The sequence below is a fragment of the Paroedura picta genome, chromosome 16, assembly GCF_049243985.1.
Source record: "Paroedura picta isolate Pp20150507F chromosome 16, Ppicta_v3.0, whole genome shotgun sequence".
NCBI lineage: Eukaryota > Metazoa > Chordata > Lepidosauria > Squamata > Gekkonidae > Paroedura > Paroedura picta.
Genome location: NC_135384.1, coordinates 2,152,885 through 2,178,038, shown reverse-complemented (window position 1 = coordinate 2,178,038; position 25,154 = coordinate 2,152,885). Strand labels below are relative to the sequence as shown.

The 25,154-nt window shown below is 56.9% G+C and overlaps 2 protein-coding genes across 4 annotated transcripts; both read right to left on the bottom strand.

The window, feature by feature from the left end:
• Window positions 1–54: 54 nt before the first annotated feature.
• Window positions 55–17,425, bottom strand: IPO4 (importin 4). 2 transcript variants are annotated; one of them, XM_077314036.1, is made up of 30 exons: window positions 17,119–17,425; window positions 15,952–16,038; window positions 15,069–15,148; window positions 14,436–14,477; window positions 13,462–13,591; window positions 12,987–13,166; window positions 12,522–12,587; window positions 12,016–12,117; window positions 11,151–11,234; window positions 10,882–11,043; window positions 9,962–10,015; window positions 9,754–9,863; window positions 9,515–9,623; window positions 9,161–9,290; window positions 8,862–8,975; window positions 8,489–8,602; window positions 8,039–8,162; window positions 7,730–7,841; window positions 7,473–7,591; window positions 6,784–6,861; window positions 5,832–5,889; window positions 5,419–5,524; window positions 5,016–5,209; window positions 4,683–4,733; window positions 4,226–4,351; window positions 3,892–4,100; window positions 3,342–3,474; window positions 2,713–2,817; window positions 2,241–2,310; window positions 55–1,681 (listed from the first exon to the last, which is right to left on the bottom strand). In XM_077314036.1, exons 1-30 carry the CDS (start codon window positions 17,185–17,187, stop codon window positions 1,551–1,553), a joined length of 3,249 nt encoding a protein of 1,082 aa, XP_077170151.1. In that variant the 5' UTR covers window positions 17,188–17,425; the 3' UTR covers window positions 55–1,550. The 2 variants fall into 2 exon arrangements, with proteins under 2 accessions (XP_077170151.1, XP_077170152.1); XM_077314037.1 differs by having other exon boundaries at window positions 7,482–7,591; window positions 17,119–17,424.
• Window positions 17,426–19,045: 1,620 nt separating this feature from the next.
• TM9SF1 (transmembrane 9 superfamily member 1) lies at window positions 19,046–25,057 on the bottom strand. 2 transcript variants are annotated; one of them, XM_077313973.1, is made up of 5 exons: window positions 24,699–25,057; window positions 23,817–24,155; window positions 22,399–23,212; window positions 22,005–22,278; window positions 19,046–20,611 (listed from the first exon to the last, which is right to left on the bottom strand). In XM_077313973.1, the coding sequence occupies exons 2-5, from the start codon at window positions 24,132–24,134 to the stop codon at window positions 20,218–20,220; spliced, it is 1,800 nt and encodes a 599-aa protein (XP_077170088.1). In that variant the 5' UTR covers window positions 24,135–24,155; window positions 24,699–25,057; the 3' UTR covers window positions 19,046–20,217. The 2 variants fall into 2 exon arrangements, with proteins under 2 accessions (XP_077170088.1, XP_077170089.1); XM_077313974.1 differs by having other exon boundaries at window positions 24,862–25,057.
• Window positions 25,058–25,154: the final 97 nt, after the last annotated feature.

Here is a 25,154-nt window from a genome sequence, read left to right as displayed (position 1 = left end):
CTTTCCCCCCTGTGAAACTAAGGGCAGCTGACAATATAAATAAAATGCAACAGATTCAGGCAAAATTACTTTTATTTCCAAGGTACACAATATAATTTCTCTCTCAAAAAAATACCAAATGTTAAATACAAACTAGAGGCTGCAGCAGTGCACCATTTCAACCGTGTTAAATACAAACCGGAAGCCACAGCTGCGCACCGTTTCAAACCCGGTGGAACACCAGGGATGGTCCGACACTTGCCAGAGAATGACCCCCAGTGACCGGCGAAGAACCACAAACACTTTTGGCAAAGAACCCCACACCCCAACAACCACCCTGTGAGGGAGTGCAGAGGGAGGGGGGGGAGGGCAGCAGCTCTGGGAAGGGTTCCCAGCAGGGCAAGGAAGACCAGAGGAAAAGTCAAGCAAATTGGCTCAGAACAGGCCCCGTCACCGGGAGGAGAAAGGCAAATTCATGAGGGCAGCAGCTGCTCCATTACAGCAGTGGGGCAAAGGAGGGGGGCAGGACAGCCCCACAAAAGCTGGCTGGCCGTTTCGGGGACCAGAGAGCGTGCAGGCAGCATTTCCGGCAGAGGCAGGACTGAACTGTGTACTAAATGCCACACCTCACAGCAGCTGAAGGGAAGAACCAAGACTGGATGAACTCTTTGGCCTGGCCGTTGGAGGGGAAGTGGGTCATGCTTTGAGTCACCCCACCCGTGCGCCGTTTCGGTCTGCTTCTAAAGGAAGACACCAAGCATGACGAATCTCGGATGCCCAAACCCACCCTTCCCCACCCCCGCCTACGTACTTCCTGTGAGCAAAGGAAACCGGCCCGCGAGAAGGCCTGAAAACAACCGGATGACCTTGTTAGCAGCAGGGCACGGCCAAAGGGATCAAGCCCACGAGGCCGGTTTTGGCTCCAGCGATGCAAGCGCCGCCTTGGCCAGCCACCGTTGGGAGAAGGGTCCTCGTCAGTCAATCGGGCTTGGTCACGAGCCAAATTTGTGGGTAACCGTGTGGCTCGCTTCGCTCCCGTGGGGTCTCTGTGGGCTTGGTTCAGCTATGCAGAATTTCCCAAGGCAAACTGGCTGGGATGGTCCCTGGTGGAAAACGAAGGCCAGGACCCACGGAAGCTTACGAGAGAGGTCTCTCTTGGCCCCGCTAGCAAAACCTAAATAGCGCTACAGGCAGATTGAGGTGGCTGCCCAAGCAACTCCTTTCCCAGGCAGAAAAGGCAGAGGAGACAGCAGGTGGAGAAGACAGCCTGGCTGCGAGGAACCTCTCGACCGTGTGAAAACTCTCCCGGAACCAGCTTTTCAACCGAAAACAGCACCCCGGTGCGGAGAAGACCACAATGGCCGAGGTACAGCTGAACAACCCCTGCAGGTTGGCTCAGGACACCCAACTGGCAAAAGGAAACCAAAAATGCAAGACCGGGAGGATGTGGCGTTCTTGGCGAGGGCCGGTCAGCCCCCGAAGTCCGTAGGGCGCAGGGGAGATGTCTGAGGCGGGTGAGGTCTGGGATAAGCCCTCCGCGACCATCGGGCGCTTGAAGATGCGGGGCCTCCTCACAAAGATCGGATGGCCCCTTCGAGCAGGGCCTGGGCTTCCGAAGGCAGCGAGAGCTTGGCTGCTTGGAACTCGTCCGGGCAGCGGCTGGACAGATTGCGCAGCAGCGTCACCAGGGTGTTGCGGGCAGCTGGAGGGGAGAAGAACAGTCAGCAATTACTACAACATCATCGTCGGCTGCCTCTTGCATTTTAACCAGAGACACTGGGGATCCTTCTGCCTGCACAGCAGGTGTCCGAAAGCTGAGCCATGGTCCTCCTCTTAAATTCGAGCCGATGTAAGGAAGTGGTTTAAAACTGCAACCGGTAAAGAAGAGCTGATTTTTATCCCCTGCTCATCGCAGCCCGAAGGAGTCTCAGAGCAGCTCACAATCGCCTCCCCTTCCTCTCCCTGCAACCTCTGCTTGAAATGTTGACGAGCGACTATTGGTTATTCGGAAACTCAATCCCTCGCCTGTTGTGGTTGGCTCCACCTCCTGCAGCAGCCATTTTGCGAGGGGCCGTGCCTCCCACAGGGGCGGTTTTGGGGGTTGAGCCAAGCCCCGTGTCAGAACCCCAAGGGTGCCTGCCTGTGGGCTTGGAAATGCCCGTCTCTCAGCTGCTCTCTGAGCAGGTGGATGGAAAGGAGCAGGACGGTACCATGCTAATGGCCTTGAAGCTTAAAAAGAAATGACAGGGAGAAGCGGGTACCTTCTGGGACGGCACTGACAGCCAGGACGTTGCCACTGAGCTGCACGATATGCCCCACCAGGGGCAACACCTGGAAAAGGAAGACAAGGAGACACAGTTTCTCCAACGGCAAGGTAGGATCCTCTCGTTTCGGGAGACGGAGGAATGCTCCCCAGCCCTCTTCGCATCTTTGCCCCTCTGCCAATCTCCACCGTGCAATCTCTGAAGAGAAATGTCTTTACCGTTTCTTTCAGCTCTGGATTATCCTGCACTTGCTCCCAAAGGTGGCACAGTGGGGTTGATGCTGCAGGGACTCAGGAAGGCTTGGCTGGAAACCGCCCCTGGCTTTCTTTTAGAAAGCAAGCACCTCGGCCTTACAGTGCCGAGATCGGATTTCCCCTCACCGGATCGGCCGTGAGACGCGCTGGGGGGCTCAAGGAAGCAGGCCGGCCCTCGGAGCCAGAGGGATCCCTGGGGCGGCTGCCGCACGCACCTGCTGGGGGTCTCGTTCGTACACAAAGGTGAGGCAACGGAACACGGTCTTGTATTCTTCCAGATCCTCCTTCAGGGGGAGAGCGCGGAGCAGGCTGGGCAAAGCCTGCGGAGGGCAGAAGAGCTAGGTTCAAATCTCGGAGATGTCATCCAGAAGATCTCTTGACCGGGGTGGAAGGAACTCCTTCACAGTCTCCTCTGTGCAACCCAGGCAGGGTTTTCCTCTCTTTGCACCAGAATTGCAGCCGTGTACGATAAAAGAAGCCCCTCCCATCCCGGACCACTCACCCCCACGTGACCTGATTTAGCGGGTGTTTTCCAAATGGCAAATGCCTTTGGGAAAATGGTCCTCCCCTTTTTCTGGCATCCTCTTTTTTAAAAAAACAGATGAGAAATGTTCTCTTTGTGCCAAGAAATTAAGGATATTCCAAGTCAGTAGCACTTTTCACAGTTTAAAGCAGGGGTAGTGAAACTGCGGCCCCTCCAGATTACCATGGACTACAATTCCCATGAGCCCCTGCCAGTCCATGGACATCTGGAGGGCTGCAGTTTCACTACCCCTGCTCTAAAGAGTCAGGGTATCGAATTCGAGCTTTGTCACGGGGTCGCCCCCTTAAAAAAGATACCCACCTGCGCAACAGGGACCCCTCCAGGATTGGCCATCACCATCCGCGAGACGGCCCCGCAGACGTTGTCCGTTGCCCGGCTGCTCTGCTCCTGGTGGATCACGCCGGACAGAAGGCCGATGAGCTTGGGGTAGTGTCTGCCCCGGGCGGAGGGGAAGTTAAGGGGAGAAACCGAGAGGCTGAGGGGTGGGGCCCCTGGTGTCGGGCTCATCTCCTCGAGGGTTGAACTCCACAAAACAAAACCCACAGGGAATTAGCTAGTAGCCAAAAGTCCCGGGTTCGAATCCTCACTCCGCCAGGGCAGCCTGCTGGGGGACCTGAGGCCAGCCACGCACTCTCTGCCTGACCTACCTCGCTGGGGTGTTTGTGAGGATCAAACAGAATGATGCTTTTGGGGGGGGGGAGAAAAGCGGAATACCAAGTAAACCAAATCAAATCCCCGCCAGCTTTGACTGTCTTCACTTGTCCCGCCCCCGCCTCCCAACAGAGGAAAAGATGACCTCTGCGTTGCCAGTGGCTCCCTCGTGCGGTCCCGCCCATCGTGAGAAGGATACTCGTACATGACTTCGCCGCCATGCTCCGCCAGCACGCCCAGCCCGAATATGGCGTTGCTGCGTACCTCCATGTCTTTGTCGCGGGAGGCCTTCATCATCACGGGCAGGAGGCGCGGGACGAAGGGGCTGGCCGCCCGGCCCATGTTCTGGACCGCCTCGGCGATTATGCCCACCGCAAAGGACTTTTCTGCCACGGTGCAGCTGGGCTTCTGCAGAGGAGGGGAGGGAGAGATCCGCCGCTCAGAGGGACGGTGCTCCTGTGGCAGCCGTTCTGCAGCCGGGCCCAAAACGCTCCCCCCGTGAGGCAGGAGGGACGGGAGAGGGGCGGACTCACCAACTTGTTGAGGAGTAAAGGCAGGAAGCCGGCAAAGTAGGGAGCAAAGACCTCTCCGCCGACAGCTGAGGCCAGGGCAGGAATCAATTCTCCAGCATACTCGATCAGCATTGAGTCGTATTCGGCCTGCCGAGGGGAAGCGGGGAGGAGGAGAAGTAAACGTCCCCCGTTACCCACCAAGCACCTCCCCCTGGAGGAAGCCCCCCTTCCTTGCCTCGAAAGCCACCCTCCGCCCTCCCTCCACTGTCTAATGCCACCCCTCTTCCCTCATTATTATCAGAGGTGTTCAATTCTGTAGCAAAACCCTCAGAAGAGAAAACCAGCTGCTACACTTCACCTTAAATTGCCTCCACCCACACACAAAACAGACAGCGTCCTCTCTGGCTCGGTGGCCTTTCCCAAGAGGTCCAGTGGCCAGAAGCGACCAGGGGATGGCGCCAGAGAGCCCCACACTCACCTCGTCCTCCTCTTCCTCCTCCTCTTCCAGCCCGTTGTCCTGACAGGCCGTCTGGAAAGTTATTTTCAAGAAAAGGAGTCAGAATTAGGGCAGCTGCAGGAAGAGAGTTCCCAGGACCCCCTTCCTGACTTAGCCACCCCCTCCCCCCACACACACCTGGCTCCTCTCATTCCTTTCCACCCGTCCCCATGCTCCCTCTGCCGCCTCCCAGCCACCTGTAAGCCACTCCCTGGGGTCACGGGAAAGGCTGACCCCGGCCTCCCCTCCCCCTCCCCTAGCCCCCACCTCCCCTTGGGCAAGGGGAAGGGTCTGGGGCCGCAGAGCCACGCTCACTTTCTTCTCCAGCGACATCCGGATCACGCGGCACAGCTCCGCCAGGCGCCCGGGCTCCCGGAAGGCCTCTTGCTTGCAGGCGTTCACCAGCTTGGTCAGCGTCTCCAGGATCTCCATCACCACCTGGCGCTCCCGGTCCTCCTGGATCCCCTTGAAGTAAGCCGGCAGGACCACCGAGAGCATCTTCTGCAGAGCTGCGGGAGAGGCGGGAAAAGGCGGCTTGGGCAGTGGCCTGGGCCTCCGGGCCCTACGGATAGGGGGACGCGCCTGCCCGTCTTGCCCCTGCCCGCCCCTCCGCCCTGCCTTGCACGGAGCCAGATGTTCCCTCCTCTGGCTCGCAGGGGCTCCCGGGCAGAGGATTTCCACGTCGCCCACCCCCACTTGCTTTCATGCCTCAGCTCACCAGCACGGTTGGGCTCGGATGGGTCCTGCTCGCACACCTTGTGCAGGCCAGTGCAGAAGAGGCCCAGGGCACAGAAGGCGGATTTTCTCACACCGACAATGAAACACTGGAAATGGGGAGACAAGACTTAGGGGTTCAGGACTCCAAACTCGCAACCCCCCCCCCCATTCCTAATTCTGCAGCTACCGTTTTCTACTCTGCGGACTTCCCACCCCTGGAGTGAGCGGCACCTAAGAAACGCCCTTTTCAATCCCCCCCACACAAACACACATTAGCACTAAGCCAACACTTGCTCCCCGTATGAGAAGAGAGGCCTCCTGCCCCTCTTTCTCTGCCCCACGCCGAGCCACCCGCCCCACCCTCAGCCCATCCAGCCACACCCATTGGGACATGCGCCTTGGGCTGCGTTTTACCTCTAGCATTTTGAAGACTTCCGGGAAGCAGGTGTCCACGAAGGGCAGGAAGGCCACGCTGGGAGGGCAGGAAAAACGGCCTCAGGGGGGGAGGAGAGGCTTAGGCCTCCACCCCACATACGCTGGCTGCCATTTCATAGAATCACAGAGTTGGAAGGGACCTCATGGATCATCTAGTCCAACCCCCTGCACTATGCAGGACATAGTGCTTCCCCCAACAAAAATGCAGTAGGCTGGGAAGAAGAGTGCATGCACATGTTTTGTCCATCTCTACAATTTTCATTTTCACGTTCTTTGCTCCCTGTTTTATTTTCACAACAGCCCTGTGGGGCGGGGTAGGCAGAGGGCAGGCCCACGAGCACCCAAGCAAGCTTCCCCGGCAGAGTGGCGATTTGAACCCAGATGTCCAAGATGTTTGGACTGGCGTTTTCACCTGGACACTACACGGTCTCTCTGCTGACACCACACAAAGCAGAGAAGCACAGGGGATGGGACTGCTGAGGGTCTAGGTTCAAAATCTCACTCTGCCACAAAATGCACTGGGTGCTGCTGGGCAAAGGTAGCCTACCACGCAGGACTGTTGTGAAGGCAGAGGATTCCCATGGGGGAGGGGCAGGGGACAACTGTGAATCCCAAGGGGCTGCCACTGATTCCTTCTGGAGGGACCCTTAAGCACTCCCGTCCCTCACATGTGCCCGCCCCTTTTGTTGCCTCAGGACCAAGAATCAGCCACTTCTCAGGACTCCCCCAGCACTCCCCAAACTACCTCACCCAAATTTATGACTGACCGAGACTCCGGTGTGAGTTCAAATCTCCCCTGGACCATGAATTGAGCAGGGTGACTCCGTTTTCACCTTGCCTACCTTACAGGGCTGTCAGGAAGGGAGAACCATGTCTGCTGCCCGGATGTCCGTGTGTGTGGGCAGACTACCAACGTGAGACAGGCTCGTACCTGGCATGGAAGGCGATCTCCCCCAGGGAAAGGCAGGCGTCGTCCTTTTCATCCATAAAGGAGTTTCTCACACACACCCTGCGAGGAACGAGAAGTCCAGACCTCGTTCAGAATCTGGCTCTTTATGAAGAAGCTGGACTGTGGTAAAACTTTAACCAATCCAGGTCTGAACACCCCCCCCCTCTCTCTCTCACACACACACAAAATAAAAATCCCTCCCCCGAGTAAAGAAACGTGGCGAGGAGACTACCTGCCCCCTGCAGAGTTCGACACCCAGTTCTTGGCCTTCAAGGCTTCTTCCTCAATCTCTCTCTCTATCCGATATATAACATTTCATTTATAGCTCACCCACGGGCAGGTACCGTATCTCTAGACAATGAAATCCCCAATGCCAGCATGACCATCAGAACATCAAAGCCACCAGTGATGGAAATAAAAACCCTTCTAAAGCTGCCTCATCTCCTCTCGCGTCACTGGCTGATAATCTGACCGGCGCCTTGAGCAGGGAAGCCGGAATTCAATAGGATTTCTGGTCCTGACCACAGACTGAGATAAGCTCCATCAGGCCCGAAGATTTAACAAAAACCCAATGCTTCCTTCCTGGAATTACCCCCCCCCCTTCAGCAGAGACCCTCAAGGTCAGGTTTCCCAACGCCCCCCTCGTCCCCGCCCCGGGACCGGCGCAGCACCCCACGAACTCCAAATCTTCGTCCTCTTCCTCCTCGGTCAGGCTCTCCTCTCCCTCCACCTCGGCTTCCTCCTCCTCGTCGTCGAACAAGAGGAAGGAGCTGCCGGCGCCGTAGTGAGGCTGCGGGAAAGAAAAAGGGCCAGGTGCATCAGGCGCACGGAAGAGGATCGACAGCCGGCCTTCTCGGCACACGGGGGCCGAGGCCTGAGCCCAAATGGCTGCAAAGACAAATCCGAAAAGCGGCCGCATCGTTCTTACCTCGATGCCCTCGGTCGATTTGAGAGAGCAGAGCATCAGGTGGGTGATCCGAGGCAGGTACGGAGCAAGGCCGTCCCCCATGACAATGGCCAGCGAGGAGAAGAGGCTGTACCTGCAGAGAGATGTGTTTTGAGCGCCTGTATTTTGAAGCTGGGAGCCCACGCGTTGACACCTGTGAGCAGGGACCAGCCCCAACGAGGTCCGTTCAAGCAGCTAAAAATCCCTTCCACCTTTCACGGTGCCCCTTCCGAGGCCTTCCTCCTACTCCTCCTCCCGGTCCAGTCCAGTCCAGGGCCACGGCTGACTCACGTGCACCTCCGCAGGTCGGGGTCATCCACTTGGTCGCAGAGGTCCAGGCCGAGCTGGCAGCACCTGTCGCCCAGCGGCAGGAAGACCTCCTTGTCCATGGAGCTGGCCATGATGGCCAGGGTCTCTGGAGAGGGAACCGAGGGAAAAGGTCAGGCGCAGAGGCAGCGGATGGGGCAGGTGGAACGCAGGGGGTGCTTACTGCGCCCCCCCCCCCCCCAAAAGCTTTCTGAGTCTTAGAGTGTCAAGTTAGGAGATCTGGGTTCAAATCCGCATTCAGTTATCCAGATCCTTGAGTAACCTGGGAGCCAACATTGCTCTCGGCCTCACCTACCTCACAGGGTTGTTGTGAAGCTAAAAACAGCAGGGAGCAGGAGAGCCTCAAATGCTGCTTTTCAGCTCCAGGGAGGCAGAGAAGGATTTTAATATCCCTCCAAAGGATTCGTGGCTTACCCACAGACTGAATCTGTACGGGCCGGAGGTCTTCGCGTTTGGTTAGCAGGTAACCGGTCAGTTGGTCCATAATGGCTTGGAAGTAAGGCAGGAGAGTCCCCTTGGCGGCCTGGGCTAGAGACAGGCAGGGAAGGGTCACGGTTGGGCCGAGAATGGAGCCACAAGACTCCGGCTGTCCGTTGTCTCTCTGAGTCAAAGCCACCTTGTCAATCCTTCAACCCTCCACTCCATGCAGGGGGTTGGACTAGATGGCCTGTGTGGCCCCTTCCAACTCTATGATTCTACGCTCCAGGGAATTCCTCCAACCATGCAGGGGCCTCAGCACAGCTCCGGAGGCCTACCTGGCCACAGCGGCGTAGCCGAGGGTGCTTACCAATGGCCCCAAGGGCGCTGACAGCCAGCTCCTTGGTGCGGGGGCTGCTGGGGCCACTCAAGGTGGAGAGCATCCGATCCATCAGGGCGGGCAGGTAGGGGCCGATCTTGTCTCCTGCGGGGAGTTAGAGCAGAAGGATTGGGGCCGGAGGGGGAAGACACACAGAGCTCTCCTGGAACTTCAACGGAGGCTGTTACTCTTTAGCCTTCCTTGGACATCTGGAGAGCCACAGTCTGCCCCCGCCCCTCTGCATTAATTCTCTCCATCCAGGGAGAGGCAGGGCTGACCACAGTCCTCACCCAGGTTCTCCACGAAGTTCTCCAGGGCGTAGTAGGCTTTGGCCAAGTGGCCCGTGTGGGCCAGCTCCACTCCATCCAGGTAGCGCAAGAGCAGAGGCATGATGTCGTCAGAGTAGCGGGCAATGTCAGGCTGGAGGGGGGGGGGGAGTGGGAGAGAAGCGACGGTACGGTTTTACCATAGAGATTCTGGCGATCCCTAGCACTACCTTTTCTCACTTCCTGTACTGACTTTCTGTTAAGTTCAGGAGGCTGCATCGTGCCCTCTCTCAGAATACTCCAGCTTCGGGGTCGGCCACCGCCTCTCCCCCTGGCCAGCAGGGTGCCCCAAGAGCCCCTCCCCTTCTGCTTGCGTACCTGCAGGTTCTCTGAGAACTGCCCCAGAGCAAAGAGGGCCACGTTTCTCACCACCTGGCTGGTGTCGGACAGGGCCTGGCACACCACTTGGAGCATGGGCTGCAGGTGCCTGGAAGGGGGCGGACGGGGAGGTCAGCGGCCGTGAAACCCCCCCGAGTAAATTTGCCAGCACCCATCTCCAGTCTGAAGTTCAGGAGATGGATACAACCCCCCCCCCCCTTCACTGAAGGGCAACGTACTTTTTCCGAATGTGATCCCCGCAGCCTTCGGCTAGCACCGCCAAGCACATGAGTCCAGCCTTGCGATGGTAAGGGTTGGCACTCAGGAGGGCGGGCTCCATCAGGGGCATCTGGGGGGGGGGAGAGAGAGGAGGGAGGTGCCTGAATCCAGCTCCTGCGGCCCCCCCCTCCCTTCAATCCCCCCTCCCTGAGTACTCTCTGCACTCACCAGCTGGGGGAAGAGCTTCTCCGGGTGGAGGTGCAAAGCCAGCGTGTCCACCACCTGCCCCGGAGAGGAGAACATCGGGGCTTGTTATTTTATCACTTAACCAAGATTTTTACCTGGCCGTTCTGTTCTCACCCAAGCGGCTAACCGGTTTAAGCAAAACAAATTAAAAATTTGTCTTCCAAGCTGTGAAACCCAACTAACCAAAACATGGGCCCTTAGAACAGTTTTGAATATATAGGATGTTTTAAAAAATGGTCAAAACATCGGGGAGGGAGGGATCGCAGAGGACCACCGAGAGAAACAGGAAGTCGTCCCCCGTGGGCAGAAGGCGGCAACAAAAGAGAGCTGCAGAGTTTGGGTGCCATGACAGAGAAGGCTCTGCCCCAGGCTGCTGCCCGCTGAAACTCAGGAGACAGGGTCACCCAAAGCAGACTCTCTGGTCATGAGTGGGCGACTGGGCAGAGGGAAACGCTGGGACGGAAAGGAGAAGAGGAAGACCACAAGGCACGTTAGGCTATGAGAACCTGCAGGAGGAGAAAAAGAGTCAGTTTTCATACCCCGCTTTTCACTGCCTGGAGGCGTCTCAAAGCGGCTGCCGATCACCTTCCACTCCCAACAGACACCCTGCGAGGTAGGTGGGGCTGAGAGCTCTAGGAGAACTGCTCCACAAGGACAGCTCTGAGAGAACTGTGACTAGTCCGAGGTCAGCCAGCTGGCTGCACGTAGAGGAGCGGGCAATCAAACCCAGCTTCCCCAGATTAGAAGCAGCTGCTTTTAGCCACGGCTCTGGAGCAAGGGGGTGCAGGGACTGAAGGGGACAGAAAGGTCAGAGAGCACCTAGGGGGGCACATGCTGGAGGCTGAACAAGTTTGGTGGGGTGACAAAGCACACACTCCCCCACCCTGCCCCGCTGGGAGTACCTGAGCAGCAAAGTGCTTGGGCGTCTGGACTTCCGCTCGGTCTTCGATGTCCTCCTCCGTCGGCTCGTCCTCGGCGTCCATCTGGCCAGGAGGGGGCTCGGCGCTCATGATGGGGAAGAGGGCGTTCAGGATCGGGGAGAGCAGCTTGCGCTTCAGGATGGCCTGCGGGGAGGGGAAGGAGACAAGGGGCGCTCTGAATGGGGGGGCCGGCCATGGGGGGAGGCAGAGTCAGGGGGCCGGAAGCCCCGGGACGCCCCCTGGCCTCTCACCTTGCTCTTGAGTTTGATGACGTAGCTGATACAGGACAGGGCCTTCACCCGGAGGTTGTCCCCCAAGGCCGTGTGGGAGGCCACCTGAGGAGGAACAGGGCTTGGCTGAGCCACCAGCACCTCCGGAGCAGAAGGTGGGGACAGAGCCCGGGGGAGACGACGCTCGGGAGGCCTGGAGCCGCCAACATGACACAAGACAGAGAGAAACCGGTTCCAAGCTCAGGTGGAGGGGCCGTGTGGGATCTGGCTAACTTGCGGGTGCCAACAGCAGTCGGCTAGAGGTCGCTGGGAAGCCCCCCAACCCGTTTAGGGAGGCAGCCAAGCCCTTCAGCCACAGGGACCCAGAGGCACACCCGCCCCGAGGGCCAGCGCAACGTCTCCATACGTGGAAATCACATAAGCTGCATGCGCCACCTCAAGCCTCATCTCAGAGATAGTCTGGCAGGACCTCCCCCTCCTGACCCTCCATGTGACTCACCCCTCCAATGGGGATTAATGCCAGCCCACCTTACAAGGCTGTCGTCCGGATGACGAACCAGCATGTGTGGGGAGGGAAAGACGTGGGCTTTGTTCTTTTATCCTGGTTTTAACCAGAAACATTTTTATTTCAAACCTATTGCTGCACGCCACCCTGAACCATCAGGAAAAGCGGGGGACACAGATCTCATTAAGTAAAATAAGAGCAATCAAGAACCGGTCACTGCGATTGAAATGCACAGGCAAGTTCTCGTCTCCCCCAACGCTGGTCACCTCTTGAGTTATTTTCTACCTTCTGGGTCGTCTGGCTAGAAAAAGAGCTGTGGTCGAAATCCCGTCAGGAGGAGAGAAACGAGGGGAGGAGCCGCATCGGGTCAACGGGGCTCACCTCCAGGCAGAAGCCAACGACTTCCGAGAGATGCTGCACAATGATGGACACTTCGGTCTCCAGGAGTTCATCGAAGACCTCCATGACTTCACTGGCGTGGGCCTGAGCAGGAGAGGAAGACGAGGCTGGCAAGGCTTTCCGCCCGATGCGTGGGCAAGTGAGAGGCCCACAGCACCCCCCCTCCCAAATTCCAGCAAAATACATCCTCTTGAGTGATGGTCAATGCATCCGCACACCGTGGCTCAGCAGCAGAAGGTCCCAGGTTCAATCCCTGGTGTTCCCACTTAAGGGATCTGGTAGGAGGTGGGGAGGAAGACCTTTCTCTGCCTGGGACCCCAGCTGCTCCCAGTCTGAGTAGGTAAGATGGATGTTGACGAACCAACCTCTATTGAGAGTGGCTTTTAAGAAGGAGCATGCAACCTATTCCTCCAGCACACACACACAAACACACACACCCTGCTCTAAACCCACAAAGACAACAAGGCCCCCCCTGACGTCCCACGCACCTCGTTGACGCGGCTGAGGGCCTGGATGGCCAATATTATTTTGGGGACCATCGAAGACATCAGGTTCTGGAGTCAAGAAGCGAAGGAACCGAAGGAAGGAAGGGGAGAGAGGAAAAAACAGTAAGCAATGTTTGTTATGTAGAGATGTGATCGGGAAATGGAAAATAAACCAGGGGCCTGAGAAGAAAGGAAAGAAAACAACAGCAACCGAGCTGGCTCGGGGTGCATGCCTTGCAGAGAATATCGTGCTAGGACTTTTGCTTTGCAGGAGCACCAGACGGGTGCCCCACTCACCCTCCCTTCCCAAAGAAAGACCACCTTTCTCCTCCTAGGATGCGCCAGCGTATACCACTGAGGCTCAAAGCACAACCTCCAGCCCCCTAACCACAACGATGAACTCGGCCCCAGGGAGACGTCAGAGCTGGGCGGCAGAGTCCAGCTGCCCGCAGGCCTGGGTTTACCCACCATTTCGTCCGAGCCCAGCCCTGGGACCATGGTGATGAGGCTGCGGAGCGTGTAGTAGAGAGGGCCCGGGTGGTTGAGGTCACTGAGAATCAGGTGGAAAAGCCGCAAGAGTTCCATGTAGTGGGGCGCAAAGACGTCGGGGTCCAGTTCCAGAGCACAGCTCAGAAGCAGCAATCCCACCTGGAAGACCAAGGGGGCAGAAGGGCACTCTGATTAGCCCTCCTCTTTGAGCCACTCAAAGAACAGGTGTCACGGTCCCTTTTGGAGTGCATAGGGTTGCCAACTCTGGGGTGAGACATTCCTGGAGATTTGGGGATGGAGCCCGCTGAGGGTGGGCCATGGGGAGGGAAGGGGCCTAAGCAGGCATTTTCTCCAAGTAGAACTGATTTCTGCAGTTTAGAGGTTGGCTATAGTGCGGGGGACTCTCCAGGCCCCACCTGGAGGCTGGCAACCCACGGGGCTCACCTCCCCGTACCTCACACTGGGTGGGATCCTGCGATTGGGCTCCTTGCTGGATGAGCTGAAGCAGCTGCGGCCATCTCTCCAGTTTTTCGTGCTTCAGGAGGACGGCAGCCAGCTGAGCCAGGCCGAGGCAGACCTTATGGCTGAAAGAGAAGGCCGGGTGGGAGACGGAGGTGAAAAGAACAGCCCGAAACTTTCCATCATGGCTTCCCAACTCAGCCTCTCCAATCTCTAACTCTTCCACAGTGGAGCACAAGCAGAGCCAATCCAAACGCCAGCTCTGATGCCACTGCACAACAGGCAGCATCACTGCAGTGAGATGAGCAGAACCAAATCAGGCCCTCAACTTGTGATGCAAGGAGACAATTTCTAAAGACAAGCATTTACACACATACCCCCCCCCCCTAAGAAACCTTTCCAATTAATCCCTCCGACCCAATTCAGCTCTTGCAAACAATTTTAGGACGTTTTCACAGAATCAAGTTAATGCACGTGACTCTCCCTCACCCCAAAATAGTCCATAAAAACCACAACTTTGGATTAGGGCAGAAAAAATATTTCCAGTTCTAAGAAATTAGGCTGTGCACTGCCCCTGCTTCGGTCCTAAATAAGAGCCACCTGGAAACTCGAGATCTGTACAGCTGCGTTTGTTGCCAGGGATTATTACATTTTGTTTCTTTCCGCATCCCTGCAGCCTGACTGCTGTCTCCATAACCCTATTTCATTTACACAGACTGGATCCCATGGATTTGCTCCCGTAACAACGGCACCCCGCCCGAGTCAAGAGGAAAGCCCTCCTGTAAAGCAGAGCAGGTCTGTGCGACGCCCTTTGGCTTCCGCAATTAAGAGAAAACAGAAAACCCACAGCAGACAGCACCTCTGGTCGCCCCGCACAGGCATACCCCTTGCCCCGCTCGATGAAAACAATCGGAGGGGTTGGCACACACAAACTAAAGAGGACAGCTGGAAAGGAACTTCCACACTCACTCTGTTTCCCGCCGCAGCGTGGACAGCACTAAGTTCTTCAGCCTGAAAGAGACAAGAGACTGCATGTTGGGGTCCTGTCCAGAAGATAAAAAGGGCCCTGCTGGGTCCAACCATCTCTCCCATCATCCTGTAGCCCCCAGTTGCTGCCAGATGTTTCTAAGATGCAAAATAGTGGCAGCCCTTCCACACTGCTGGTATTCCAGGGTACACTCTCTCTGTATATGGAAGCCTAATTGAGCCAATGACCAGAATGGATTATTGTAAGGCCAGTCAGAATGACCTGCCTGGCAGGGTTGTTGTGGGGAGTGTGAGGAGCGTAGCCACAAAATAGCGGCCATGGCAACAGTGCAGAGAACCTGCACAGCCAAAGCAAATCTTCTATGGCTGGGCAAAGAGGGCCACCTGACCTCACCCACTTTCTAAGAAAAGCATCTTAGGGGATCCTGGGCTCCATTAACACAAACCCCGAGGGCTTTTTCTAAACCTATGGCACTTTCACACATGCTGAGGAATGCACTTCAGCCACTGGATTTTACCGGGCGAGACAGTAAGGCCCAGAAGCAGATTAAAAGTAGCTTATTCAGCACGTGCGAAAGTGCCCAGACCCCCCCTTTTGCCCGGGGGTCCACTTACGCCTCCTGCTCTGGGGCCGGGAGCTTCCGCCAGTGCTTGGTCATGCGCCTTCTCACCAACACGGCTGCAAACTGCCGGATCTGCAGGGGGAGAAGCGGAGGAGACGTGAATGGCGTTTTGGGAAGGGCGAAAAGAGGAGCCGCGAGAAGGTCAATCTAGATGCTCTTGCAAAGGTGCTGGGGGGAACCTCACAGATCTATCCCACTGACCCCCAGCAGCCTCCTGTGTCAGGGGAAGGCCCCGCTGGTAGGAAGGATCCACTCGGTCAGTGGTGGCCAAGCTGTGGCTGTCCAGAGGTCCGTGGACTACAGCTCCCATGAGCCCCTGCCAGTAGGCGGGTTTAAGTCCTGCAAGGGGGGGGAAAGGCACAGGCGTTTCCTAATGGGCCAGGCACGCCCACATCCCATTTTAGGAGAAGGGCCAGATTCCAGCAGCGCCTCAGAGAGCAAGGAGACTCAGGGGCAAGAAGATTTCAAGGGCCAAAGTCCCCCTCATCAGATAGTTCTTGACTCTCGGAAGCTCCAAAATCTTAAGGTGCTACTGGAGTAAAATTGTTAAAAATTAAGTTACCAAACACCGGCTACGGAAATTAGCATTTTTGTCCTTTGTATGGCAGACACAAGGCCGGAGGGAGAAACTGGAAGAAAGGAGCTGGGATGCTCCCCCACAGCAGGGGGAGGGGAGATTAGCCTCAGGGCAGAGAATTAGCTTTGGCGTGGGGAGAAGAAGGGCTCCTGAGAGGAAGGCAGTGAGATGAATGTTGGGACACAATCCCTTGGGGGTGGCTTGGGTTCAAATGAGCTCAAGCCTGGGAGCCAGAGACAAGAGCTTCTGGGACTGCCAGGACCTTTCGGCTGAGACAGGGAGGGGGGCGGGGTCTTACCTGGGGGCTCTGAGAGTCTGACATCACCTGGCAGAGGTGGGCCAAGGCTGCGGGCTGCTTCAGGGCCTCTTTCAGCTGGATCGTAGCCTAGGAGGAGGAAACCCAAAATGAAGCCAGAAGAAAAGCTGAGTTTTCACTCCCAAGGAATCCCCAACCTGGTTGCAAACCCCTTCCCCTTCTTCTCCCCACAACAGACACCCTTCTGGGTGGGGCTGAGAGAGCAGCTCTAAGAGAACTGACTAACCCAACTAAAAATTATTATTACCTAGCTGGCTGTATGTGGAGGAATGGGGAACCAAACCCATGCTGGCTCTCCCACACCAGCGGGAGCCTCCCTTCCTTTCAAAGCTTCACTCAGGTGGGGGGCCATATTGGGCTGAAGCAGGAGAAGAGCGTTTGAGTCCAGCGGCCCCTTTAAGACTCACAGAGTGTTGTTCTGGGTGTGGGTTTTTGTGTGCAGACGCCCTGTGAAACTTGGTCTGAGACTTTCTCTGAATGCTCTAGTCCCTGCCTGGAATAGCTGCTGCACGGGGACTATGGGTTCAAGTCCTCCTAGGGGGATGCTCTAAGCGCACCTTCTCGCAAGTTGCCAAGCCACACAGGTGCCTGTAATCAGCCTGCGGCAAACTGAAGCCAATTACCAAGGCCTCCTTCCTGGCCTCGCCTCGGAGTCAGCCGTTTTACAGGTGGGGAGACTGAGGCCATAAAGGTGGTCTGAGATTTTACTGGGGAGGGGGACACACCTGGCAGGAGCCCCAAGGCACTTCTGCCTGGATAACTGAACACGTCTTTATTGCTTATTTCAGCTCCGGCCAACCGTTCTTGCCAAGGCTGAAATGGGCACCGGTTCAAGCAGAGAGCAGAACTGCCTGCAGTGCACAAGGCGGCAGGGCTGGGGCCCCTGAACTGGAAAAGGGTGCCGTTTCCAAAAATGAAGGGAAGCTCTAATGCGGTGAAGTTCAGGGATGTAAAGAATCATACATTTCAAGGATGATAATAGGGATAGAAAAGTGAAGGCTGCATTCCCTCCCCCTCGCCAGACCTCCCTCCCACCTCTGCAAGAAAAACCAGGACACTAGTCCTCAAGACACCCCCACCCACCCACCCGTCCAGGGCCAGCCCTTCAGCGCCTCTTTCTCCCCCCCCCCCCGCCCCCTGCCTCTCCACCTGTTGGATGACGGCGTTGTCAGGCTGCAGTAAGTCCGAGAGCATCCTCTCCAGCTCCTCGGTGGCCATGGTGGTGGGAGACGGGGGGGGGTGGAGGCGGGGGGGAGGGACCCTGCCGGGGAAAAGGTGGGCCCAGCTGCAGCTCCGCCTGTCCGCAGCCCAAGCCTCAGCCCTCGCTCTGGCCCCAGCAGGAGCAGCAGCAGCAGCAGCAGCACATGGGGAGCAGACAAGACGCGCCTGCCGCGGCTAGAGGCGGCCCCGCCGGTTATCTCTCCGCCGCCTCGGGCGCCCCCTGCCGACAACACCGAGCAGTGCCGCGCCGCGCGCAGCCGCGCCGAGGGGGAGCGGCCAAGCGGCTCGTTCCGTTAGGGGGCGCGCGGGGGGTTCGTTGCCAACGGCCCCGGGGGAATGCGCGCCGCGCGCTGCGGGGCGTGCCCGGGTGCCAACTCCGGGCCGGGGGATTCCTGGAGGGTGGAGCCTGGGTCCCGTGGGGCTTGCAGGCGGCCGGGCAGGAGCTCCGCGGGTTGCAGGGAGAGAGAGCTCTGGGAGAAACTGTATTAGGGCTGTGACTAGTCTAAGGTCACCCAGCTGGCTGCAGATGGAGGAAGAATAAAACCCGGCTTACCAGACTAGAAGCAGACACTCTTAACCACTATGCCAAACTGGCCGTACCAGGAAATTGGGGTGGGGGGTGGGTGGACTTTGAAGAGGGAGAGACCTCTGGGTGCTGAAGAATTGTGACTTCTAATCTAGAGAGCAAGGTTTGATTCCTCCTCCACCTTCATATGCAGCCAGCTGGCTGATCTTAGGCCAGCCCCAGTCCTGTAAGAGCTGTTCTCAGAACAGTTCTCTCAGGGCTCTCGGCTGCACCCACCTGACAGGGTTCCTGTTGTGGGGAGAGGAAGAGATAGGGGTTTGTAAGCCACTTGGAGATTCCTTCAGGTCGTGAAAGGTGGGGTATAAAATCCAATTCTTCTTCAACACAGGGAAGGTGAGAGGCAAAGAGAGTGTAATTGAAAGGAGAGCAAGACTTTTCAGTACAGTTGGCGACCTGCCGCCCCACCCTATGTCTATTTGCTCGGAACGGAGACACCCGAGAGTCCAATGGAGTTATTTACTTTAAAGAGACTGCAGCCATAAAGAGAAGGGGAAGGCCAAGAATGGAGCCCGGAAAAAGACCTGTGGAGGGGCCTGGGGGTGCGTGAGGCCGCAGGGCTCAGCACAAGCAGCCCGGTCTCCTTGACCCTTGCTGGGGGACATGGAGGCATCCTGGAGCCCCAGGTCTCTCGGCTAGTGACAGATGGCCCATTAAGAAACCAGCTTTATTTATTATCTATATACCACCCTCCTGTGAGGCTCAGGGTGGGAAGGGCTAGACACATTTTTCTTTGGTTTAAACGCAAGCGGAGATTAACTTTATTTATTCTAAACCTTTATTAGCCACCTTTCTCTCTTCTAGGAACTCAAGGTAGCTTACGATATATACAAGAGTAATAAACAATAATAAAATGCAACAGAAAACGTCAGCTAAAATTAGTCGGTTGAAACCGCTGGCAGGCAAGCAGGCAGGCAGGACTGATCAAGCACAATCAAAAATTTTCAACTGCCTCGTGAAGTTAAAAAAAATAAGGGGGGGGGGGTCCAGACACATTGCCCTGGACTGTTCTTCCATAACTATGGGGCAGCCACCAAAAAGGCTGTTTCTCAGGTGCTCTCCAGATGAGCTGCTTTGGCGGATCTTAATTCCCAGGCAGGACCTTATGGGAGAAGACAATCCTTCAGATAACCCCCTCTCGAGCCATGTAGGGGTAGGATTCTGCACCCCTTCCTCAACTCGTGACTCAGGACCGCTCTCCCCCCCCCCCAAAGTTAAAGGGGAAGGAAGGCTGGAAGCAATACCCTCAGGTCTAAAGAGATACCCTTGTAGTCTGAATTTAGAATTTTTTTATTAATAAAAGTTGCATTTCAAGATCTGTAAAAAGAAACCATTGTAACAACCAAAACCAAAACCAAATTAACAACAAAAAAACCCAAAACAAGGAGACCCAACTTCAATTCTTGCTAATATACAGAATTCCTCATATATATATTTTTATATATAATTCTAACCGTTTTCTCCACCCGTGTGAAAAGGGAGGAGATGGCTCCTCTCCTCCTGTCCTAGAACAGCGCCTAGCCTGGTCGAAGTACGGTGCAGATAGACCCCTACTCCCTCCCCCTGGCTGATGGGGACCAGCTGGCCAATCCTGCATGGAGAAGGCCACACAACTGCAGCTAACTCCTCCTCCTCAAACATGAGGGTCTCATAAAGACAAGGACAAGTCTTCTCGGGACCCTTCTCTCTCCCACCCCACTGCTGGCATCCGTGAGGCCGTTCCTGCCCGCCTTTTCATTCGTTTGGAGGTTTGTTTTCCTGGTTATGCCGTTTGGGTGGCCAACCCCAGCCGAGGTGTAAGGATTCAGAGATAAGGCAGAGGGGGAGAGAAATGAAACTTCATGGGTTTCTGACTGCTCCTGTTTTTGGCCAATTGTGACTCAGCAAAGACCTACTGAGGCATAAAGCCTCTTTTTCCCCCAGCTGGCCAGGTATCTCGGCCAAGAGGAAGAGAGCCAGGCCACACGGCCTGCCTTCCGACTGTTTCAACCGGCGTGAGCCGAGTCATGTGCTTCTAACCCCAGGACATAAGTGCGGTCTTAAATAATAATAGTGGTGAGGGACGGGAGAGAGAAATTTGAAGCAGTGGCCTAATTGGTGAGGTTTCCTGGGCTCCCTGGCTGGCTGGATGTACGGGGCTCCCTGACTGGCTAGCTGTCTCGGCCGAAGGGAGAACGGAGCAAAACAACTGCCCCGCCTCCCAAGGAAAACCTGCCAACTTCAGCAGGAAAGCTCTCAAAGGCAAAAAGTAAAGAAAAGGCGGATTGCAAGGAGCCCAATTTTCAGGGAGTTCAACGGCGCTCCCAGCCAAGGCGAAGACATTCCGGAGCAGTACCCAGGGGAGTCCAAAAAGCTGGGAGGTCCCGCTTGGAGTCATGCCCTTCTCAGCCAACGGGCGGCCCCAGAGCCGCCGCAGCCCCAGCCGATGGAAGGCAGTCCTCCGCTCAGTCCATCTTGAGGTTGACGTAGATGTAGCGGATGAACATGAGGGAGGCGAAGAAGGAGATTGTCCCCAGCATGAGGAAGAACACGTAGCCCGTGAGGAGCGAGTAGCCAAAGAACTCCACCGTCTGCACCATGCCGGACATGTTGGAGCGCCGCGAGTAGTAGAAGACGGAGTAGAGGAAGATGAAGAGGCCCGTGGAGCCGGCGCTCAGCACAGACCGCCACCACCAGCGGTAGTCCTCGCCCGACAGCTGGAAGTAGGTGAGGGCGATGGAGATGCAGGCCCCGACGCTCAGCAGGATGGCAAAGACGAAGAAGAGGATCCCGTAGAGGGTGTACTGCTCTCGGCCCCACACCGTGGCGAAGATGTAGTAGAGCTCCACGGAAATCGCGCTGCCGGGCAAGACGGGGGAGGCGTCAAGAGCCGGCCACCTCTCCCTGCGCCACCTCCCCCCCCCCACCCCACCATCCAGACTCTTCAACCAGGTGGGGCCCTTTAAAGAGGGATTGTGGGAATCAGGGCTGAAAGACCTCAGCAGACCAGCGTCTTGGCTGTTTCCGGACATGGCTCAAAGTGCTGGGTGACAGTAAATGGCCGGAAAGACAACCCTCCTCCCCCACAGGGCTCGCTTGGTGCCTATCTTCAGTGTCCTTCGGCCACTGTCTCGAGATTTTTACCTGGCCTTTTGAGCAAGAGAGTCCCAACTTTCAACCTGGTTTTATGCTCCACTTCTAACATAAGGACTCCTGTGTGAGTATCATCCTATCTTCATTGTATTTGTATAAATATTTTAATCCTGCCTTTCCTCGTGTTTCAGGGCTGCTTACGATCACAGCTAGAAACGTCACAGTGGCCGGATCTTGTTCTCGGCTGTTTTTACTGCCCTCGTTTTGTTTTATTGTTGAACGTTCTTTTTAATGATTTTATTGTGTTGTTTCTATTCTGTAAGTAGCCTTGAGGAAATTGCTGTAACAGGAAACCCTATTCTCTAAAGAAACGCCACCTAGAAATTCTGGGGAAATGTACAATCCCTACCGTGCCTGACATAGACAGACTGAGTCAAATGGCACCTTTGAAACCCACGTAAGCTTTCGTGTGCATCTGAACAATTGTGCGTGCACACAAAAACAAACACCCAGAATTAAACTTTGCTGGTCTTAAAGGTGTCATAGGACTCTGACTTTATTGCTTCAGACCAAGACAGCCACCCCCCTGACTCTGAAGTCATAATTACTCCCCTTGTACAGATGGGAAAACCGAGGGTGAAATGCAAGTCTTTGACTAGAGGTGTTTGAATCTCCACTTTCAGGAAGCTTGCCTCAGCCTAACCTACCTCACTGGGCTGTTGTGAGGATAAACTGGAGGACAAGAGAACAGGGAAAGCTGGTTTGGATCCCCATTGGGGGAGGAAAGCAGGGCCCAAAGGAATGAATTTTAAAAATTAAATACAGTACATCTAACTCTCCCCCCACTCACTTCCTACTCTCCCCTTCCCATTGCACCCAACAATTTTTCTACAAAGAAAGGGGGGAGTTGGCATTGGGGGCATCTTGGAGACAGGAAGTTGCCAGTTGGGTGGCAGGAAGTGGTCACCCCCAGGGAATAGGAAGCGGATTGGCCGAAATGCTCCAGGCCTCGGTGGAGAAAGCTGTACGAAACGGGCCTGTTTCTCCCCTCACGTGGGCTGTCAAGTCCCCCCACTGGAGGAAAGCAGAAGGCAAATGGCCAGCCCCCCAGGGAGCGCCCCCTCCTCCCCTTGGCGTGTGTGCTTGTGGGAGGTCTCACCTGAAAGGCAGAAAGCCCCCGATGGTCATGTGCACCAGAGTGGACTTGTACCAGGGCTGAGGCGGGATCTCTCGGGCGATGTTCTTGGTGCGGCACGGTGCGTCAAAGGGGCCCGCCCGGTTCTTGCCAAAGATGCCCCCGATGACGGTGAGGGGGAAGCCGACCAGGAGCCAGACTGTCAGCAGCAGCAAGATGGTGGTGGCCGGCAGCGCCTGCGTGGAGCCGTTGGCCCAGTGCACCGAATTCACCACGCTCCATGTCAGGAAGAAGGGGGCTGAGCAGAGAGAAAGAGAGAGAAAGAGAAGTCTCGGGGTCAGCCGCAGCAGCAGGAGAGGAAGCTGTCCAGCATCCCGTTTCCCGCAATGGCCCCTCAGACACTCCCGGGGAGCCTTACCGGAGAAGAGGCTGGTGGTCAGCAGAATGTTCCACACCCAGCACTCCCCGCCGATCTGTCGGTAGAAGTTGCTGGACACGTAGCCGGAGATGCAGCAGGTGAGCGCGTAGAGGAGGATGGCGGCCGAGTTGATTGCTCCGTGGCGGTGGACGTTGAACATGCCCAAGAGGGCCATCACGATGATGCCCGTGCCCAGGGCCAGGAACTGGCTGCCCACCCCCAGCACCGCGCAGAGGAGGGAGCGGCAGGGCGGGAAGCGGAAGACGTCCGTGTGGATGATCTTCCAGCCGTTGTCGCCTTGGTCAAAGTCGTCCCCCGAGGACGAGGAAGAGGCCTCTTCGTCCAGGTTGTAGCGGGCCAGGTCGTTCTTCAGGACTCGCATGAGGATGACCACCACGAAGCCCACCAGGAGGAACACGAGGACCATGGAGTTGATGATGGAGAGCCAGTGGATCTCCAAGGTGCGGGGGAAGAAGCCGTCGTCCCCGCCGCGGCCGCCCCGCCTCTCCCCTCGCCGCTCCGAGGCCGTCTCGGACCAGCGGACGCTGTAGGTGTGGGTGACGGCCAGCGGGTCGGGGCCCCGGACGTCGTCCAGGCTGGTGGGCTTGACGTCACGCACGCTGACGTTGGCGTAGATGATGCGGTCCCCGTTCCACTCTAGGTGGAAGTCCAGGTGGGTCCAGAGGCCAATCTTGTGGCTGTGGGGCAAAAACCCACTCTCCTCCATGTAGCCCACGAAGCCGCGGAGGGGCAGGTCGTCCACCACAAATTCAAAGTAGTACAGCTCCTCAATGGCCTGCCGGAGGTGCTCTACCTGCCGTGGAGAGAGACAGGGGCATAAGGACACAAGAGGTAGACTGCCCCTGAATGTGGAGGTTCAACAGGTAAATCTTAGCACAGTAAAAATATAAGAAGAGCCCTGCTGGATCAAACCAATGGTCCATCTAGCCCAGCATCCTGTTTGACAAAGGGGCCTGCCAATTCCTCTGGAGGGCCTGCCACAGGGAAGAGAGGCTGAGACCTACATAAGAAGAGTCTTGCTGGATGAGAACAGCATCCTGTCTTACACAGTGGTCTTTTGGACACAGTGATTCCTTTTGGAGAACCAACAACAGGGCCGAATATAGGCCTCTCTACATATGCAGAGAGTTCAAGCAGGGCTCATGATTTCCCTGGTTATGATGTTGGGATGGAGGGATATTTTGGGGGGAAGGCTGAGTTTTTGAACCTGGGTGTTTCCACTAAAATTGGCACCTTCTGCATGCTCAGGAGATGCTCCACCACTGGGCCCCAGACCCTCCCCAGTAAAAAATGAAGGTCACGCCAGGGTCAGGAATCCTTCAGAAGTCATGCCTCTTCCACAGTTCTGCCTCCGCCCCGAGGAAATTTATTTCCGGCCCAGACATGAGCATCCGTACCTGCTGAGGCGAGAGCTTCATCTCGCAGAGAACCTTCTTGTCGACGTTCTCCCGGAATCGGATCTCGTACATGGACTCGGCCATGCGATCTCCATCCAGGACTTCCCCCAGAGTGAGGCTCTTGTGGCGGATCTTCACCGGCGAGCAGACGGGGAGCTGGTAGTAATGGTAGGTCTCCTGCGGGTTGTGGTACGGCCCCACTTTGTTGACATACAGCATCACCGGATCCCCTTGCTGAAAGTGGGACTCCGAGGAAGCGGCCGAGACGAGGCAGAGGAGGGAGAAGAGAGGGACGAGGCAGGGGTGGGGGGCCATCATGGGGGCCGGACGGGAGACGGGCTGGGAAGAAGAAAAGAGACTTTTCAGTGAAAGCCCTTGCTTTTTAAACACTGTCCATCATAGTTCTCCTTCACCCAACAGCTTGGGTGTGGGTCAGCATTCCTAACCAAGCTGGCTGAGGATTCTGGACCCGCTGCTTCCGGCGCTGGGAGCTCCAACCCTCAAAAGCTCACACCCTCCCAATATTGTTGGCTTCCAAGGTGTCTGTGTGTCACCCCCAAGGCCTGGATTTTGGGGGACATCTTTCCTGCTCCACTCCCCTGGGGCAATGCCTGCAATTCCACCAGAGTTGCCAACCCCCAGCCAGGAGCTGGAGACCTCCCACAATCACGACTGACCTCCAGGCAGCAGGGATCCGTCCCCCTGAAGAAAAAGTCTGCTTTGCAGGGGCTGCCCCCCAGTGAGGGCCCTGCCCTTCTCAGGCTCCAACCCCAGACCTCCAGGAGCCCCTCCCCCCAGCCTCTGGGCATGCCTGCTGCTCCCTCCCCTCCAGCCTGGGACCCCCATGTGCCCCCCCCCGGGCACCAGCCCCTGCCCACTCACCGGGCTCCCAGGGGCTGCTGGCCTGCAGGTCTCGCAGCTGCCTTTCCCCCTTCAGCCAAGGGAGGGAGGACCGGGGGGGGGGGTCACCCGAGGCAGAGCCCCAGCAGCATCCTGGGGTGGGCAGGGGGGAACGGGCGGGCCGGCTCCCAACCCCGGGGCTTGCCTGGCGGCGCCTGACCCCTCCGCTTCCTCCCGCGCCCGTCTCAGCCCCCTTCCGCGTCCACAGCGCCGCGCTCCGGATCCCTGTCAACAAAGTGACGCGGCTCCCGACGCGAAGGATGACTCACTGGAGGAAGCCAGGGGCGAGAACGGGTCCGGGTCCTTCAGGCGTTCGCCACGGGCAGCCCCGGCCACGTCCGTCCCCGGCTTCCGCCCTTACCTGCCTGCGAGGGGCCTCGTTGCCCGCTGGGTGACGCAGTTCCGGGAGCGTTGGGGGAAGCGCTTCCATGGTGATAG